This window comes from Otolemur garnettii, unplaced genomic scaffold (genome assembly GCF_000181295.1).
Source record: "Otolemur garnettii isolate 467f Iridium unplaced genomic scaffold, OtoGar3 scaffold00155, whole genome shotgun sequence".
Classification (NCBI taxonomy): domain Eukaryota; kingdom Metazoa; phylum Chordata; class Mammalia; order Primates; family Galagidae; genus Otolemur; species Otolemur garnettii.
The window spans coordinates 3,326,793-3,347,558 of NW_003852550.1; the positions used below are offsets into that span (position 1 = coordinate 3,326,793).

Genomic DNA, 20,766 nt, shown 5'->3' on the forward strand with positions numbered 1-20,766 from the left:
CTGTGAACTAGGCAGAAGCCATGGCACTCTACCTAGAGTGACAGAGTGAGACTTTATCTAAAAAAAAAAAAAAAAAAAAAAAAAAAAGAAAAGAAAGAAAAAGAAAAAAATCCTCCTCAACTATAATTGGAATGTAACAAATAATATCCAAAATTGATTAACCACCATGAAATACCAGTATTACTATAGTATTTAGAAACACAGAAGTAAATACCAGGATAAATAGCTAAAACCCATGAAAGTGGTTGCTTCTAATGAAGGGTTGGAATGGGCCTAGGGACTGTTTTGTTCTTGATAAAAAACCTTTTAGCATTTCTTGACTTTTAAAACTATATGCATGCATCACTTTGATAGCTATTTGTTTGTTTTTACCTTTTAAAGAAGCAAGGGTATAAATTAAAAGATGTTGGCAACCACTGCCATAGGCAATATAGCTTATATAGAGAAATTTCAATTTCATGGACAGTTATTGAGCAAGGGAGAAATACAGCCATCTTGCTAATGCATCTGCTTACTCATTTATTATCTGTCTCTCTCTTACTCATAAGGGCAGAAATAAGTGATGTGCTAGGAAATGTTTACCAGTAGCTCTGTGGAGAGGAAGACAGGGCTTATTTGTAGCATTTGCCAATTTCTATGGTGTAAATACTACTACCATACCATATGGTAGCATGATTTCAAGCTACCATAGTGATGTCACTGAATGCAGGCTTTGGAAAAGATGCATGCAATGAACTTTTATGAATTGGCTCCAACGTATCACTGATAGAAACTCTGTCTTGTTTACTGTTCTATCTGGAATTCAACATAGTACCCTAGCACATCACAGGCACTCAATAAATAGTTGTCAATCTATTGACCGAATAGGGAAAAAACAACAAAAGTCCAGGCATAGGCAAACCTTGAACTAAATAATTTTTGTTTTGTTTTGTTTTGTTTTGTTTTTTGAGACAAGGTCTCACTTTGTTGTCCAGGTATGAGGGCAGTTACACGATCATAATTCACTGCAACCCCCATCTCCTGGGCTCAAGTGATCCTCCTACCTCAGCCTCTAAGTAGCTGGGACTACAGGCATGTGCCACCAGACCCAGATAATTGTTCCATTTTTTGTAGACACAGGGTCTCTCTATGTTCCTTAGGCTGGTGTTGAACTCCTGACCTCAAGCGATCCTCTCACTGTGTCCTCCCAAAGTGCTGCGATTACAAGCCTGAGTCACCATGCCCAGACTAAACTACATAATTCGATCTGAGAAAGCACCACTTAAAATTCTAAAAGCAAAATCATTTTGAAAGCTGGAAATATTGGGGGACCCTCTGCCAGTAATCGGAATACTTCAAGCGAGTAGGAAGCTGAAGTCGGATTGTAACTTAGATGCTGGGTCACCATTAACCAATAAGGTCATCCTGGCCTCAAAGGAGAAAAAATGGAGAGAAATGTAGCTGTGAGCTAGACACTCTACTCATCACTTTATACATGTTATTCAGTTTAATCTTCACGATAAGCCTAGAAGATACAGCTAGGTAAGCTGTTTTACATGTGGGGAAACTGAGACCCAAAAGTCTAAGTAATGAACTAGGATACACAGCTAGTAAGAATGAGACCTGGGCTTTCAACCCAAGTTTGCCTAAGCCCTTATTATATGTTCTTTCTGCTCTACCAACTGCCTTCAGAAATACCTTTGAGCAAGGTAATTTAGAGAAAAGAAGGTTTTGTTTATCAGAGATGTGAAGATAATTGTCTCATCCTGCTATATCATTCTTCAGTTGTGAGGGTCCAGCCTAAGCGCCTGCAAAGTGGGGAGTAGAAATGCATCTAAACAGGCTTTTTTCTAAGCTCTGAATTCTTTGTTGTAGCTCTCTCTCGATTCCTTGTCTAAAGCAAAGCGCAGGCTGCCTAGCAACCAAGCTAATGGCGTCTTTTTTTTGCCTTAATTACCTTATGTTTTCCACAAGCTCAAAGGGATGGGAGCAAATATAAAAAGTAGAAGGTCTGAGATTTTTATTTCACTATATCTGCTCATATACGTGAACAGTATGCACACGTGTATACGTGCACACACATGCACACACACACACACACACCTCCCACCCTCCCTTCATCCCATGATTAAAGTCGAAAGATGAATTAGACTGTGTACATACGGTACTATATGTCATTGACTAATAAGTACAAAAATTCACTATCTGGTTCCTTGCCTATAAATACAACAAAAAACAGTGGTTTTAACTGACCATTCTTAACAATTCGAGGGATTCTTGCAATTCTTGACACAATTGATCCTTTGTTTTCAGTTTGTGTGTGTGTGTGTATGTGTGCCTCCTAAAAGAGAGTGATATTTATTTTAAATTTATCTGCAGTCATAAAGTTCAAATCCAGCACTGTGATTATCTCTATTAGCCACTTTTTTTTTTTTTCATTAGAACAAGAATCACCAAGTTCTTTGCTATCAATTCTCAGGGCAGAAAGAGATATGTAAACCTAAGTTTCATTTAAATCAATATTCAGACAGAGAAGCAGCTGACAGGATGAAGAAATAAAGGGAGGATAAAAAGAATGTGAGTATCAGACACAGCCCGCTGCCTATGTGACAGCCTGCGTCCCTGCTAACAAAATCTCAATTTTGTTCACATTCTTCCACCAGCCATATATTTTCTTCACACTTTTTAATCACAGTGGTCATAATTCTGTTTCCAGATTATTGGTTCAGGAATGGGTGTAGGACACAATTGTGACCAATTGTGTAAGGTATGGGGAGAAGTTTGCTTGAGGAGCTTCTGGAAAAGATTTCCTCATTCTTAAAAAGAGATACAAGAGAGGGACATTCTCCATTTTCACCTCTGGATATTTCCACCTGTATGTGATGTCTGGAACTTTGGCAGCCATCTTGGGACCATGAGAGCAACCAGCACATGAGGTCAAGCTTGCATGTTATGGCTTATAAAGTGGAAAGATGAAAAGAACCTGGTTCATGCATGACATCACTAAACTGCTGAATGAACCAACCCTAGGGTCAGGCACAGTGGCTCCCACCTATGATCCTAGCACTTTAGGAGTCTGAGGTGGGAGGATCACCGGCCATCAGGGGTTTGAGCCTGGGCAACATAGCAAGGCCCTATCTCTAACAAAAATAAATTTAAAAATTATCTAGATATGGTGGCATGTGCCTATAATCTCAGGTACTCCAAAAACAAAATAAAAACCAAACAACAAACCCCAGATCACCCTGACCTTCAAATTTGGGGTTGTTAGTTGCACCCAGAAGCAATATGACTAATATAGTATATGCTAGCAAATACTAAAGCTTTTAAACTCATATATGTGTTTTCTAAATACTTCTGAAAATTCCTGCTTTCCACATCTGACCTCCAACCTATAGAAACCCCCTCTGTATTTTTTCTAATCCAATTTCTTTTGCCTCCTCACCTTCCTCTCATATTTCTTGCGTTCTTTGTATTCCTCCTTTTTGTTTTTGTCTTTGCTCACCATTCTTCCCCTTCCCATCCTTTTCCTATATCTAAGCCTTCAGTGGCTGTGATTTGAAGCTGAACTCTATATACACAATCATCTCCACCTATTTAAATATTATGTCTTATATATTATTAGAAGGAAAGACTTCTTCCTCGTTCCAAATGATGTCTACCAGAAAAAAAAAAAATCCTGGATTTTCTTCACACACTTATTTGTTCCTCCCCACAAAGGAGGAATGACTTGATCTGACTGGTAACTTTGGAGGGAAAATTAAGTGTGTATATCTTATCATCTTTCTCTGGGAGTGGGCTACCTACAGGGAGCATGTGCTCTGCTATTCTTCTCCAGATTGTACGTTTTACAAAAGGCCTGCCTTCATGGGTCAGGACTACAGTGCTCCATTAATGCCAGTGACCAGTGGAAAAGTAGGTTAATTTTCAGGTTCACTAGGGGAAGCTCAAATGCCCACAGGGAGAAGCCACATCTTCTAATACTAACCTTATCAAGAAGAAAGGTAATAGTTTCTTATAACCACTCTTTTATTATTGAATTGATTCTAAACTCTAGTCACAAGTAAGACTTCTTTTTATTAAGCCCCCTTGAACATTATCAGTTTATATCAAAGTTTTGTTTCCCTGTTCTTAAATATATTTATTCTTCATGCCTATATGCTGTCATTACAGGCGGCTTGCAGATAAAATATAACTCTTCAACTCTGTGTCTTTGTTGTAGACATGTTTTCCGCAAACTAAAGATGCTTTGAAATTTGCCTGTGGTTGTCGGCTGTTGATTAAACTTCCTGTGGAATAGAGGCTGCTGGTAGGAAAACTATTTACCATCCTGATGTTTTTAGATTCTCAGCTCAAGATAACATATGAGTTTGCACTTACTCGATCTGACTCCAGCTTCTCGGGAATTTCACCTCTAGCTGCTGCCTCCACGTAGGCTTGATAGAAGGTCTTTTCTTGGGATTCCACTGTAATAGTCAACACAGCATCATAGGCTTCCCGAAGCTTTGGGTTCTTCCTCAGGACCTGGTAGGGGGTGTGCTTATAAGGTAAACTGTAGAGCAGGGCATCATAGGGAACAAAGACATAGGTTCCATCAGTCATTTTCAGATCATGAGCCCATTCCAAGAGATGCGTCTGAGTCTCTCCTCCAATCAAGGCCGAGTGCATACACATGATGATTACTGAAACCAACAAAGCAAGGAGGTTATGGCAGCAATATCTTAGTACAATATAGTAGCAACAGCTACAGATAGAACAAATAAATAAGTGCTTTCTAACCAATTTATAAAGGATATATACTTATGCCTCCAAGATGCACAAGATGTTGAGGTCCTGAGCTGAAGCTGAGGTATATTCAGGGACTCCGGATTGGGCATAGGGACAAGAAAGATGTGCCTATAGGCTGCAGAGCCTAATACTAGACAGCCATGAGGACTAGCATAATAAGAGGGAGGTAGCATAATAAAGAGGCTTTAGGGTTGAAAGACCTAGGTTTATATCTTAACACCATCAGTTATTACCCTTGAGTAAGTTACTTCTCTCTGCCTCACCCATAATAGAGAGGTAACACTACGTACTTCATGGGGTGGTAGTGATAATGGAAGTTAACCATTCAGATCACAGGGCTTAGTATATAGCACTCAACAAGTAGTAGCTACTATCACACCTAAGAATTAGAAAGCTAGGAGAGAGTGGGAGAAATTACTAAAGCCACTATTTTTTTATATTGCCCATCTCTACAAACACGCACTTCACCAACTGCTCTCATCCTTACTGAGGCCATTCTAGACAATGAATGGTACTCATTCACACTCATCTATAAATGCGCCTGTAGGTTGAGTATCTCTTAACTGAAATGCTTGGAACCAGATACGTTTCAGATTTCTGAGTTTTTGAGATTTCAGAATATTCGCATTATACTTCCTCGTTGAGCATCCCTAATAATCCAAAAATCTGAAGTTCGAAATACTACAATGAGCCTTTCCTGTGAGCATCATGTTGATGCTTAAAATGTTTCAAATTTTGGAGCATTTCAAATTTCAGATTTTCAGATTAGGGATGCTCAGCCTGTGATATTATGGGCGATATAGTCAACTTTCTTTAAAGTCTAACTTCCCTGTGATTGGAATTCATTGTCAGTCAATTTAATTCTTCCTAGCCTCATGAATCTGTGCTGTTTGGCAAGGCTATGCTAGAATAGAGTGGATTAGAGGGGGCCACGGTTGAAGAATGGCAGCTAGATCATGAGACTGAAAGTCTTATATCCAATTTCGCCCTTGGCATACTAAATGAGTTTAGTTTAAGCCCACTTGTGCTTCAGTGCCCACATCTTTAAATGTAGATTCCAATGCTGCATTTCACAGGTACGTTGAGTAGTTTAATTAGATAATGCCTGGCAAGTATTCTGAGCTCCTTGAAGAAAGGCAAAGGTCCTATTGCCTTTGGTAAATATTAATTATACATGCTTACACGGCACCTTTAATCTCAGGAACTAAGTGTGCTTAACCTTGTTCAATGACTGGTCTTTGCTATTTACATATTACATCATCTATTTTCAAAAAACCTTCACACTTGCTAAATACCCCTAGAAAGTTTCCCCTTCGAGCTAGAACTGATCTGCTTCATTTTTTAAGGTGCACCTAATAAGTTCTGAAGTTGATTTAAACAACACACATACACAGAGTTATTCTTGAGTTTTCAAACGATCAATAGCTGTTTCAAAATAATTAACCTGATGCTCAAACCTGCCTTAAAATTCTCTAGGGATATCCTTGGAGCTAGTTCATAAGCCCCAGAAAGAATTCCCGCTCCCTTGTTCAGAATCACACGTTATATAGTGGGAAAATGGAATACCAGAGTTTTGACAAAAGTTGGATTTAGAAGGAGAAACTAGAACCAAAGGCATCTCACTCTCCACATTTGGCTGCAGCATTAAAATATGAATTGGTTTGGTCAAACCGATTCCAGTCATGGGTCCACTGAGGGAAAAAAAAAATGAGTTAATTCAGGTGATTCAGTTAGTTGGCCAGTTCATCCAACAGTCACCCTTGCCAAGTAGGTCAGTATTACTGAGCGTCTTTCTTCTACAAAAGCCGATTTTAAATGACTTGATGTAGGTTACCCAACAGAGATCCAATTCCATTTAATTTACTTAAGTGGAAGCACTACATGGAAAATGTAAATAGAACTGTTTTGTGTTTATTGAAATACAGCAAATATTTTAACATACACTTCGTGTAGTGAGTGTCATTATGGTACACAACTCAGATACATACTCATTTCACTAGCTGTTGGTGGTGTTAGCATCTAATAGCTGATACCTCTCTGAGAATTTCCCTCAACTGAGAAGAGCTACTTTTCCCAGTGTTACATCCCCTGAGCAGCGTGCTGGGACTGGCTGGGACTGGTTCACAAGAGACTATGGTTAAGTTTCAGGGCTTTGTCAGCCAGTTAATATCATGCTTGAAATTGGCCATGATGGGAGTAATTACACAATGGAAATCAGCAAACACAACAGATCAGATCTGTTTTCCCTGAAAATCTGACTGTTAAACAATTATTACCACGCTGTATCTCTTTCTCTGGGTGAGCCTGTAGCTAATGACTATTAGATTCCAATGCTGCATTTCACAGGTACGTTGAGTAGTTTAATTAGATAATGGAGGTAGCATGACCCATTCTCCCTATCTCAATTCTGGACAATTCCAAAGAGTCATATCAGCTCCAGAGATCCTTGGGACTAGCCAAGGCCTTTGTTGTGACTGTACTGTAATTCAGTTCTTGTTTCTGTCCAATCCTACTGCCTTCTGTCCCTCACAGATGGTGTTATTGAAAGCACTCATCCACTCATCCAATAAGCTTCCTGCGCTCAGAGCTCCTCCATCTGACAGACTCTTTTCCAGGGAAACTGACTTGTAACACTGGGCTGGAGCCCCCACCTTACCCTGAACTGACTTATATCATAGCACTTACAAGATCTTTTGCCCTTATTCATTTATATAATCTTCTACTATAATACTGAGAGCTCCTTGAGGTCAGGAGCTGTGTCTCATTTATCTTTATATCCTTGTCCCTATTATGCACACAATGAATTTGTTAAGATGAATGTTTATAAACTAATAGATTCTTCAGGAGGAGAGGTTGTACACTTGGGCATTTCTTGTGTCTTCCTTGAGATGTGAAACATGGGCATATTTGGACTGTTAGAATGGAGGGACAATTGGAAGTGATATTTTCTGGGTAGGAAAACACTACCATCTTTTTTTTTTTTTTTTGCTGTTTTTGGCCATGGCCAGGTTTGAACCCACCACCTCTGGTATATGGGGCCAGTGCTCTACTCTTTTGAGCCATAGGCGCTGCCCTAGATACTACCATCTTTATCTTTAATGCCCACTGCATTAACTAAGCCCAAGACCTTACCCTCAACCTGAATCCCTCCTTTTAAATTTTCTTTCATTGGCCCACACTGATCACATTTTGGACAAAGGGTCTTAGCTGAGTGTGGTGGCACAAGCCTGTAGTCCCTGTACTTGGGAGGTGAAGGCAGAAGGATTGCTCAAGTTCAGTAGTTCAAAGCTGTGGTAAGCTATGATCATGCCACTCATACCAGTTTTGGCAACAGAGCAAGACCCTACCTCTATGAATAAAGAAAACAATTTTTAAAAAAGCAAAAGGTCCACATTTGTGTAACAAGAACATCCTTTGAGACCAACTAGCCCAATACATCATCATTTTACAGATGAAGAAATGGAAGCCTCAAGAGGGAATGATCACAGGCTTCTCTATTTTTTGTATGTCAAGAACTTGCCCTTGAACACGATTAAAGTAGAAGTCATAAATACTGAATTCAAATAATAGCATCTTACTTTAATAGATCGAGTGCTTCATGAGCAGGGATTTGTAGATGCATCTGCTCTCCAAGATAATTTTACTAAATAGCTTTATTATCTTAAAATTACATTCATTAAAATGGGATTTGACCTGTAAGTTGTTGGCAGGAAAGGATTAGTATACAGAAATCTTAAATCCTAAACGAGGCCCAGGTTAACAGGTAACTAGTGAATAATACTAATTTGTAAGTGTCCATCCCATCAAGCTACTCTTTAGTCAAAACAAGGACCAAGAAATACACCTTCCTGAGATCACACCTCACTAGGATATGATATTGGCACTTTCTGTGAGCTACCCAAGCCCTCTCAGCTGTCCGGCAGCTTTCTCTCCATTCTATGGCACTGACTATGGCAGGCTGCCTAGTCAGCCCTCACCGCCAGCTGGAGAAAATGTCATGAAACTTCAGAGAAACCAGTTCCCAAGTCACTCAACGCCTATTTCTTTTCCTCCATCTAAATATTCTGCCCCATGTTTCCCTGAGACAGAAGAACTGCGTTTCTCAGAGGACAAACTTCACTTCATTGCTTACAAATTCCTGGCTATGGTGTTCTCCGTGGAGGACACTGGCCCAGTCTTACACATTGCGAGACGGAAATGGTTGCACTAGTTAGTGTTTAAAGACATCCTGAGGGGTGGCGCCTGTGGCTCAAAGGAGTAGGGCGCCGGCCCCATATGCCAGAGGTGGTGGGTTCAAACCCAGCCCCAGCCAAAAAAAAAAAAAAAAAGCTGCAAAAAAATATATATAAAGACATCCTAAGGAGCCACATTCGTATCTGTGAGCCCCCAATATTGCTTCCAATCCACAGAACCTCCCCCATTCTACTACCCTTGCCCTTCATTTTGTGACATCTACTGCCCCTGACATTCATCTTAACCTATTTTGTTCTAATTGCTTTGGGGGAGGGGCAGGCCAGAGAAGAAAGGGGACATTAGATTTATCCCAAGTCTCATATTTCCACCAGGACTCACCCCCATCTGGCCATATTATGAAAGAAATAGATTCATACCCTCTTCCTTTCAGTTTTCGCCTAACCAGTCTAGAAAATAGCTGTGAAAGAATGGGGTGGGAGGCTCTGGAATCTGTATGTTTCTCGTGCCTTGGCCCCAAGTGTGATTCAGTGCAGGCCTTCAAAGTACACTTTCAGATCACTATACTAGGGGATGTGTGGCTATCTCTGTCCACCGAGGACAGCCCACACATTTTCAGCCTTAAGTCCTGAGGACACCACTGACTTAACTGCCTCCAGTGTTGAACTAGTCCAGTAAGTCAGCATGCTAGCCGACAAATTTAAAGCCTCTGAAATGCAGGAGGCCTGGATGTTTAGAGATTGCCTCTTAGGCTGAGTTGAGTCTTTAGTAATTTGATCATTACGGATAGTGGCCCCATGCATAAAAGCAAATTGTCCTTTTACCATTTATATTTACTTAACCTTTATCGCTACCAAATCCTAGACCAAATTCCCTACCAGCGCTAAGGCTCCTGGTCTTAGCATTATCAAGATCACTGTTACTACTGTAGGGGAACAGGGCTGACACCTAGTACCCTGAGGCACTTAAAAAGAATTTCAACATGGCCCACATGTTAAGAAAGAAAAACAGAAGGGATGAATTATACCCGATATGCAGGACACAGGATTCAAGTGATAATGCTGCGGGAGCCTATCTCAAAGGGACAAGAGGCAGCAGAACATAAGTCTATCATGAGACTAGTGGTTTTCAAAGTGTGGCCCTAGGACCAGCAGCATCAGGATCACCTGAGAAATTATTAGAAATGCAGATTCTGGGACCCTATCCTCAGCCTTCCACAATCAGAAACCCTTGAGGAGGGATCCAAAAAGCTGTGTTTTAACAAGCCCTCCGGGGGATTTCATTACACGCTTAGATTTGAGAGCTGCTGCTTCAGGGTAACCTCAGTGCATATGAGGTCAGACTACTAAGTTCATGAACTTGTCCTAGAAAAAGTGCTGCATACCGCACTGCTGAATATCACTACGGTCACCTGGGAAGTACTCTTCTTGGTCATCTGGTGACTGTCAGACCCCACATACAATGGCAGCTCTGAAGGCCATTCCAGAAAAAGAATTCCAAAATTGCTTTGAAGGGTGCATAGCTTCCCCAGGGGAGTACTTCAAAGGAGACCATCGTGATATTCAGCAATGAGGTTTGTAGCACTTTTTCTAGGATGAGTTCGCGAACTTAATTGTCCACCCTCGTATCTTGACTTTCCCATTCACTAGCTGTGTGACGTTAAACAAGCTATTTAATCTCTCTTAGCCTCAGAAGTCTTATCCATAAGGCAGGTAAACATTAATTAGCCTTACTCTACAGAGGGGATGCAAGAATTGAATGAAATGGTTCTTGAAAAGTCCTTGACAATTGCTAGCACACACTAAACTCTCAATAAATATTAACTATCATTGTTGCTGTTATTATTATTCTCTCTTATGTTTAAGGATCTTTGATAGATGGTAAGAATCTATCCTGCCTCTCATAATACCATAGCCATCAGATACCTAATTTTGGAAGAACAAGAGAAGGCCAATATGTTTGTCATATTTAGTTATGATCATATTGTAATGAAGCGTTCCCAATTTGGAAGGATTTAAAGGAAGTTCCAAATGGTCTAACATCATTATAAGCTCAAATCAAAAGGCTATCACAATCAGCTTAGCATAGAGCTGATGGGTAAAAAGATGAGGAGAAAACAAGAGGCCTTGAAATAGCCATTTGAAAAATTATCTAAAGAGCGGTAAGCAGGGCCTCCTGCTATCTTTTGCCGGAATTAGAAAAAAAAAAATCCCTTCTGGGTGAAGGCAATCCCATAGATGCTCTGTTTGCTAAGTGGATTCTCTTTGTGCCACTGAACAGAAACGTCCAACCGGGCTCATGGTTTCAGGAGCAGAGAGAGGACTAGATTTGGATCCTCAGGCCCAATCACCTAGGTTCTCTCCTGCAGGGCACAACCCACATAACCGCACACAGCAGTCCTGACTATAAGTTGAGGCCTTTGTCTCCGATCAATATGTCTCCTATTTGACTTTGTCAGAAATAAACATCATTGGTAACTACTCCCAAAGCTTCAGGGAAATGAGTAGAGAATCTGGGAGAGGCCGAATCCCCCGTCTCTGGGACTTTATTTATCCCATTCTTTGGAGTTAAAAATGCCTACACCTGCCTGTTACTATGAGACTCACACGTGTTAGAAAACTTTAAAAGAAAATACCCAGCTCCCGGATAATCCTGAGGGTTAAATGAGATGATCTATGTGCAAATGCCTTGTAAACCATAGAGAGCTGTGTACATGTGAAGTCATATTAGGGTTGCTTCTATTGTCTCTACGGTAGGACCTAATAGCACCTGCACTGTTTCCCCTGCCGAGATCGTGCAGCTATCATTATTGGTATCATCTCCTTTACTATTAAGTATGTCATTGCCTTGGTGCTGTGTAAGTACAACTTAAACATGCTTCTGACACTTCCTCTAACTCTGATAAGGTGCCAGTGGTATTTCCTAAAGAGAAACATGAATCCATAAGCAACAAAAGTGGCATACCAGCCAGTAAGTAATATGCTGCCTGAGGACTCTCCCTTCAGTCCCCACCACCATCACGACTACCTCCACCCTCACTGTGACATGGCAGCGCCATCACTGTTATCAGATCAGGCAAAACCAACCTTCCAGCTGCTTCTATTACTTTCAAATATGGCCAGGCCCCTCCAAAGACAGGCACCCCTTTCCACTGTATTTTGCACTTCACAAGGGGACCTTCTCCAGAGATTTGCTTGGAGAGCTACGATGTTAAAAAGTAGTCGCAGAGCCGGCAAAACCGGGATGAGGTCAGGCCCTGCCTTCCGCAGCCAGTCTCAGCTGAGATCGCACAAAAAGATTAGTGCCGTTTTAGTTCCTCTGAGTCAAGACAGATAACACTTAGGAATACATGGCAGCCTCAGTCTCACGAGTTGAGAGGAACTGGAAAATTAGCTAGAGATTCAGTCTGGCATGTGCTGTACCTGATGTGTCATAGCCTTCCTTACCGCTATGTTGGCTTAATCTATACTCTCTGGCTTCTGGCCCTTCTCACCCACGTAATCCATTTTCTTATGGAGCCTGAGATGTGCCCTGAACCCTAGACCCACTTGGCTAGAGCCCTGAGGATCTAGTTTTGTTCATTCTCTGGATCCTGCTTCTCATGCGCCCACTGGATGGGGCACTGTTTTCAACAGATGATCAAGTGGACAACAAGGACAAGGTCTAGTGTACTTTAACGCTCACTCCCTCCCTGCGACTCCTACTGCCCACACATCACCCCTGGTTAGCATGCTCTCAGATACCAACACGTGGCTGTACCAAGTATGGGGACCACACACTCTTGGAACCCTACACATTGAGCTGCCTGAGGCCTGTACTCAGGCCACCGCCCAACAGACAGCTCTGTTTCCCAGTCCTACCCCACCCACATTCTGACTCCTGTCACTGAGGTCCCCAGCACGTCTCACCTCAATCTGCCTATACTGATTTCATCAGAAACCAGAGGGAAAATCTTGGAGTTTGTTCAGAGCTTTGTCTTCACTCCCTTTGATCTCTCTGAGTCCCTCTTCCACTTCCTGTTGCTGTCCTCGCTACTCAGGGGCTTCCTTTGGTCGGTCCACGATCAATCTTTCTATTCCCCCCCTACCCCCATTCTCAAAATTTTCACTCTCTTAGTGGGCTTATTCATACTGTTATAATAAAAATAATCTGGCCAAACAAAGGTTATTAAGACAAAAATGACTTAAAATGAGGATCATTTACTTGCACTGTTATTGCACTAAAGCAATGCTTCTCGAATCTGGCTGCACTTTACAAGCACCTAGGAAGGCCTGGCGGGTGGATCGCTTGAACTCAGGAGTCCCAGACCAGACTCGGCAAGAGTGAGACCCCATCTCTACTAAAAAAAAATTTTTTTTTAACTGAGGCAAGAGGCTTGCTTGAGCCCAAGAGTTCAAGGTTGAGCTATGATGATGCCATGGCACTCGACCAAGGGCAATAGTGAGACTTTATCTCAAAAATAAATAAATAAAATATCTTTGCTGAGGGCCCACCACAGACCAATTCGATCAGAATCTCTGGAGGTGGCAGTCTGGCATGAGTCATCTTGAAAAGATATCTACGTAGTTCTAGTACAGACAGAGTGGGAACCTGTCACCTAAAGGAATGAATCTCTAATAGCAATAACATGTACATTTGCTACCTTCCTGTCCCAAAGGGGTTGTACACGGTGAGCACTCAATCCTAATTCTCAGCCTGACAACTCCAAGAGCTTTCACAACCTGGATTTATTTAACATTTCATGATAGAGGCCAAAATGTCATTTCAAAGTATACTATTTAGAATGGGTGGGATGTGAAACATTCATGGAATGTAAACTTGCAGGAGACACTGGGCTTCGTGAAAATTTGTAACATATTATAGTTATGATACTAAATATGTTAGCCTGTTTCTGGCATGCTTCCTCCCTGGAAGTGGTTTTATATCTTTAAAAATAATTCTGCCCTCTACTTCGAAAGTATCAAGCTCTATTATGAAGTAATCAGAGCTACAGTGATTGCTTAACATTATAGGATCTTGTAGACTGGAGCTGGAAGCAGACTACAGCAGCTCTGGAATTAAAAACTACTCTTGCCCTCATCCTTCCATAATGATCATAATTAAGGTCCAATATCGGAGACACTTGAAACTTAAAATGGGCTTCTGGTTACAGGCCAAGTCTAAGCTGAACTCTTCTCTAACAAGCCCATTGTTATGTTAAGGAAATGACTGGGACCGGGACTAATCCTCGAAGTAATGGGTTTGACAAGTAGTTTCTGAGCTAGCCCTCCTAAATGGTGAAGTGGCTGCAGCAGGAGAATGAGCAGCGTTCTCACAAATCACTGCCACTTCCAGAGCAAGGTAAAGTGGAGATTTAAAAATCATAACAGGAGAAAATCAAAACCAGGTAACACAAGGGCTTGCTCTAAGTGTAAACAAAAGACCTGGTTCAAGAGGACCAGGAAAGGTCCCCTTTCCCCTCAAATCCACCCCACTGGCCTTGGGGATGTTAGTTTCAGTGAGTCAAGTCCTGTGCGTTCATGGTTTTTGTAAGGATCGTCGTTGAACTTAAAGTTTCCCTTTGGAAAGGGAAACAGGTTAAAATTTAGGCTGTCATCTCATTTTAAGATGTTTTCATGTATCAGGTAGGTGCCCTCTACATCATCTCGTGGTGTGCTGCAGGAAAAAGAACTAAAGCCCTGCTTTGTGAGGTAGGGAGGAGAAGTCACGCTGGAGTCTGGAGAAGAGGGCTTCTAAGCGCCCCGCAGGGCACTGGGCCCCTGTGAAGGAAAAGTACCCAGAAGGGAGTCAAGGGCAAACCTCTCCTCAGTGACTAGAACGAACAAAAATGAAATCATGAGACGCCCAACTGACTGGGGTCCTAAGGGTAGGGAGGGTGTGTGAGGCTACCCTTCCACACCCCAGTACTGAAAGCAGGCGCTGACATCCGAGGCCATTTGAACCACGGAGCTCTAGGTGCCTTTATTCAGTCCAGGAAATAGGCTCTGCCAGGAGCAGGGGCCTGAGTGTGAGTGAAAAAGGGCAAACGCAGAAACATTTAGGAAGATGCTATCCTAGCGTGTGCGGGTAGGAAACCTTTTGGAGATTTTAACATCTTTCACTGAAGCCACGTGTCAACCTCGGCCGGGAGAGAGCACTCACTGCGAATCCTGTCCGCCTGGCGAAGCCGCTGGAGAGCTTTCTGCACGCTTTGGCTGTCTTGTCCTGTGCTCAGGACGACCCCTACAGGTAAGCCGTGGCTCCGAAGAGCACTTGCGACTCGATTGGCCGTGTGCACCCAAATGTCTTCATCTGAAGAAATGACTCCAGCATGAGCCCATTGGAAATATTTCATGACAGTTACAAGCACCCGGATAGGAGAAGGGAGTGTCCGAGAAAAGGTCGGGTAGCTATTTTTACTGTCTAATTCGTAATTCACACAAGCCCAAGAGAAAATCCCTTTGTCCCAGCTGTTTCCCAGGAGTGAGGCTGCCTCGCAGTAGCCGGGGTTGGCAGGTCCAATAAATCCTGAGGCCATCTGGTGGTGGGAAACGAAACTGGAGAGGGCCTTCGAAGTCTGGCAGTCTTCGTTGAGAATCACATATTCAAAAGAATAACCCAGGTCAAAGGATGGATCCCGGTTAATTCTCTCAATGGCTAATCGAGCAGCGACATCAGGTAGCGCCTTTGAGAACAAGGGATCACAAGCCCAAGGACCCACCACCCCTATCTTGTAGGGGAGTGTCCACACCTGCTGCAGGAGGGATGTGAGGGCCAGGAGGCACACGCACCACAGGAGCTTGGAGGATGCAAAGCCATGGTGTCCAGGCAGTCTGCTGGAAGCCGCGAACAAGAGCATACGGTGAGAAAAAGGCCAGGATCCCAGGAACATAGCCCTCCTGCTTCCAGCAAGCTAAAGATGAGAGACCCGAGGGTTATTCTGCTCTCCCGAGATGGACAGTGCTATTTCCAAATGCCTGTCAGTCAGAGGAAAAGGTTTGTTACCTTTTCATTTATCAGGTAGGCACTCTGTAGGTTTGTTACCTACATTATTTCTGAAGCTTCTAGATTAGATCCGTTATGAAAGAATAACAAAGGAATGGCAGTCCCCAAACTGAAAGTTCCTTCCACAACCCTGACAAAACTCCTCCTCTTCCTGTACTCCACTGTTTACCTACTTACTTCAGTCAGAAGCCTGGGAATCACTGAGACCCCCTTCTTCTCTGCCCGAACGTTCAATCATACCAGGTCCTCTGAATTCAACTTCAGTAATAGCTGCTCGTTTTACAGTGTTGTGAAAATTGCAGGAGTTAACATACAGCAAGTGCTTATAACAGAACCTGGCATGTCATTGGTATTATATTAGTCATGTAATTGTGGTTGTTATAGTTTTAAATATGTCCATTTTTTTTCTCCCCCATATGGCCCTCTGGGAGAGAGACAGGTGTAAACATATAATGGCAATGCAGAGCAAAAAGTGTTAAGATTGAGGTAGCCCAGACAGAATGAGATAGAGAGGATCACCTAAACCCAAATCTCAGGGGAGAAGATGAGGAAGATGGAGGTGTCTCTGGGTTGAGTATTGAAACAAGTTAGCACAGTGAATGGGGTTGCATAGGAGGCTAGGGCTAAGAGCCTTCCAGGCAGCAAAGGGAACAGCATGCAGAAAGACCCAGAGATCAATACGGTAGAACCTCCATAGTTGATCACCTGCCTAGACTGACCACCTTCTTAAGCTGACCTAATTTTTATAGACTGGACATGTACCACATGTCTGTACCAGTCCACTAGACCTAGTTCCTTATGTTGACCGCTTCTGTATGTTGACCAGTTTGTTACAAAGGACAAAGAATGACAAAGGAATGGCAGTCCCCAAACTGAAAGTTCCTTCCACAACCCTGACAAAACTCCTCTTCTTCCTGTACTCCTTATCTCAGTAAATGGCACCTCGAGCCACTGTTTACCTACAGTGTCCCTTGAGTGGTCACCTTACATGGGTTCTTCTGTATAGATATTTATATATAGGAGAGTTGTGCAGTGAAAAAAGACAAAGGACAAAATCTTGAGAGCCTATAACATTTAAAGCTCAGAAAGGAGGTCCAGAAAACAGCAAAATCCAGGAGATAATAGCATCTTACAGGGAAGATGGAACTTTGATCATGGAAAGGGCTTACTGGTGTCAAAGTCTGCTGAGGAGTCAAGTAAGCTAAAGATAGAAAGATGTGCATTAGATTTGGACTCAGAGAGTAAGGCTGCGGGTCAAGGGACCCCATGGAATAAAAAATGAATGGGAGTTAATGAAGTACAGTCAGCAAGTGTAGAACCCTTTTCAGATGATATCTGAAAAGCCTTTCTTGCTCTCTTGGTCTGGTCCTTACCTTTGTCTGCAACCCCATCTCCCACTGTATGCTATAGTGCATTTTTTTAGCTCCATCCCATCATCTGTCAAGCCTAGGATTTGGAAGATAACATACCTTTTGTCTGGAATATCCTCCTTTCTCTTCCCATGCTCCATTTCTGGGTTCTTCTGAAGAACTCCACCTTTGAGACCCTACTGAAAAGTTCTCTAGTCTGTGCAGCCTTAGTTAATACCCTCAGGTTGAGCTCATTATTTCTCCCTCTGTGTCCCCATACTTATGCCCTGATCCTTCTCTATTTCTGGTCTGTGTTGTGACAAAGATAGGGAACTGCTTGTTATTTGCATAGTTACAAGACCTCATCCTTTCATGCACAAGGAGCGGTCCACAATGAGGACAGCTCTCTATGGAGAATAGAGCCCACTGGACTGGAAGCTCCCAGAGGTCCTTTTCACAGCTCTAATGCCTAGCCAAGTGTCCGTTCATTTGGGAAGTGAATAAATAACACATTAAAGTTGCCCTCTGTTCGGGAATAACCTCTCTGGACATAATGAGAAGAATTAGTTGCTTGAGAGAGGTGTTTATAAGGGAAATCTTTAGTATATCATGGATTGGGCTGATAATCAGCACTGGTCAGGCCCAATTCATTGTGTACTGCCAACAACAATTCTACTGTATCAGTCCTTTTGGTTAGTATCTTTGATTCTCACTCCAATTTTTTTTTTGAGACAGAGTCTCATTTTGTCACCCTTAGAAGAGTGCTGTAGTGTCATAACTCACAGCAACCTCAAACTTTTGGGCCCAGGCAATCCTCTTGACTCAGTCTCCCAAGTAGCTAGCTAGGACTACAGGCACCCACCACAATGCCTGGCTATTTTTTAGAGACAGGATCTCACTCTTGCTCAAACTGGTCTCAAATTCAATCCACCTGTCTTGGTCTCCAAGAGTGCTAGGACTATAGGCATGAGCCATCATGCCTGGCCTTCTCCAATTTTATGAGAAATCCTGACTCCTCAAGAGACCAATCTGAAACGTACCTTAGTTAGTGCATCTTAAAGACCTACCACAATAGTATACGCCAACATTTGTACACAGGCGAAAGCTGGTTTAACTGACAGTCAAGGAAGACTTGGGGGAGAACATCTCACAAAGCAAGATGAGCCAGGAACCAGGGGCTGTCTAAGGTATAGGAGGGGGGATTTCTAACTTTACGTTAGGGTTAATGAAAAAACAGCTCAGGGTTGACTATATGCATAAGAATCTCAAATTATTCCTAGACCCTCAAAGATAATTTAGGCCAGCCTCTCTCCCCCCAAATAGATCCATTTTGTGCACTGACTGCATTTAAGACATAGGAGGAAGATATAGGTTACATGAAGTGTGACCTATGGACAGAGCCTTCAAATAGCTCCCAACTCAGTAACACAATGATCTCATGCTTCTCTTCCCACTTTCCCCCAGCTCCAATATTTGCTCTTTCATGAACAATTCAAGAGCGAGTGCACTTAGGATAAACCCCTTTTCTGAAGTATTATGGCAGGGGTACCTATTTCTGGTCTGTATTGTGACATAGATATCGAACTGTATGATATCCCCATCCTTATAAGGACCTCAATCTTTCAGCCACTAGGAGTGAGCGACAGTGTCGACAGCTCTCTATGGGGAGCAGAGCCTTACTCATGGCAATAGGGCAGGGAAGCCAACCACCAGCCTCTTCTCCCACAAACAAACCAGTTTGATGGGTTCTTTCCCAGAAGCTAGACGGTTGATCCTGAAATTAGCACTCCGAATAAAAAGGCCAAGATCTACTGATTTCTTTTTGGGTATCGAACACTAGGTTGAGCTCTTTGCATGTTTTACCTTATTTTAAACACTCAGAAAAGAAGCTCCTCATAGTCCTCTGAGATAGAAATTATCACCAGTATTTACCAACGATGAAACCGAGGTTCAGAGAGGGTGAGTAACTTACCTGTGGGCGGCACACCGCGGCAGACGAGGGCTTTGCATATCAGTTGATTGAGTACTGTACTAGATGGCCTGCAGACAGCTCCTAATGTATGAAGTCACAAAGACCACAATTAATATAACTCGTATGCCACTCAAATTGAGTCTGAATGATTCCTTCATGGTTTAAGGAAGTTGCTAAGTCCCCAGTGAAAGAATAAGTTAGATAAAGTGGGGGGGGGGTGCAAAGTAAATTGGGAGGAGTGGCCAGAAATTCACTATCCAACCAGAAGGAATTTACCACTCGTGCCCTGGCACTGCCCACTTTCCCCTCACTCAGGGCACAGTGTTGCACGTCTGGGGTGGGACGCACCAGTCACATTGTATTCTATATAAAGCTAATCCTAATCTTCCAGAATGGAAGTCTCAGGGGCACACATATATTAGCTCAGATTCTCAACCTGCTAGTGTGCAAATGGGGGGGGAAATGTAATTTAATAGTTTTGAGATAAAGGATTAGGTAAATTAGAATGTGAAGCACGCAGTTGTCTTTCCATAAATACTGGTTATTCTTTGTTGTTTGGAGAAAGGCCTATGCTGGGAATTAGAAGGCCAGGGACCTGGACCCAGTTCTGCCACTGACTCCCAATGTGACCTTGGACAAATTGTTCTCCTCTCTGGGTCTCTGTGTTTTCTCCCTCAGCGGGACTAAAGGATCTGCAGGTGTTTTTCTTCTCTGACGTGCATCGATCCCGGGAGTCTGGACTTCATCCGGGCACTTAGCTTTCCAAAGCTCTGCACTGTTAAACTGCTTTCTGCGTTCCCTCAACACTCTCCAGCTTCTGCTGCTCTAATTAGCTTCTTGCCGCAGTTGGATTCCTTCAAGTGGCTGGCAGGCACCTCCATGTGGCAGATCCAGTTGCTGCGCATTTTTAATTTGGGCCTCAAATTCTCTATCCAGCACCTACAGGATGAAGACCCTTCTCTCCTGCAATGCGAGAGTTAATGCTACGCTGAAAACCTGGGATCCTAAAACCATTATGTTACCATCGCTGTGAACAAACACATATTGAGAATCTTGTCTAGGTAGGACTGGAGCTACCAAAAAATAAAATAAAGGGGGGGGGTGAATACAGAGGCCTGATCAAGAAACCTCACCAAGAAAAGCAGTCATGTACCACAGGAGAGACAGAGACATGATGTCCACCAGTGTGGCTCGTACGTAAGGCCAAGTGTGTAAGCTCCCTGATTGCTTTCGCTCCCCCATTGTGTTTACAGTGTCCGACACATAGTAGATGCTTGAAAAATATTTGCTGAATGAATAGTGGAGGCACGGAACACGAATGAAATGCTCTATATTACTATGTTCTTAAAAAGGATCGATTTTAGCCCTTCCTTAGTCAGAACCCACCTTTGGCAAAATTATCCATTAGGTCAGATCTGCGTTCAACTTTCTAGCCCAGCTCTCTCTGCCCTCTCCATTAATGGAGAGAAAAATGATTCTAGAGAAAGAAGCATTTTAAATAAT

At 42.6% G+C, this 20,766-nt stretch overlaps 1 protein-coding gene across 1 annotated transcript in view; it reads right to left on the bottom strand.

The window, feature by feature from the left end:
* The window catches only part of GUCY2F (guanylate cyclase 2F, retinal), a 98,664-nt gene extending 82,835 nt beyond the window's left edge, over positions 1–15,829 (bottom strand). Inside the window, exons 1-2 of the mRNA XM_012811370.1 lie at positions 15,100–15,829; positions 4,360–4,661 (exon numbers count right to left, since the gene is read on the bottom strand). Coding sequence (XP_012666824.1) covers positions 4,360–4,661; positions 15,100–15,829 — 1,032 coding nt within the window. The remainder of the gene's footprint in view (positions 1–4,359; positions 4,662–15,099) is intronic.
* Between the last annotated feature and the right edge of the window lie 4,937 nt (positions 15,830–20,766).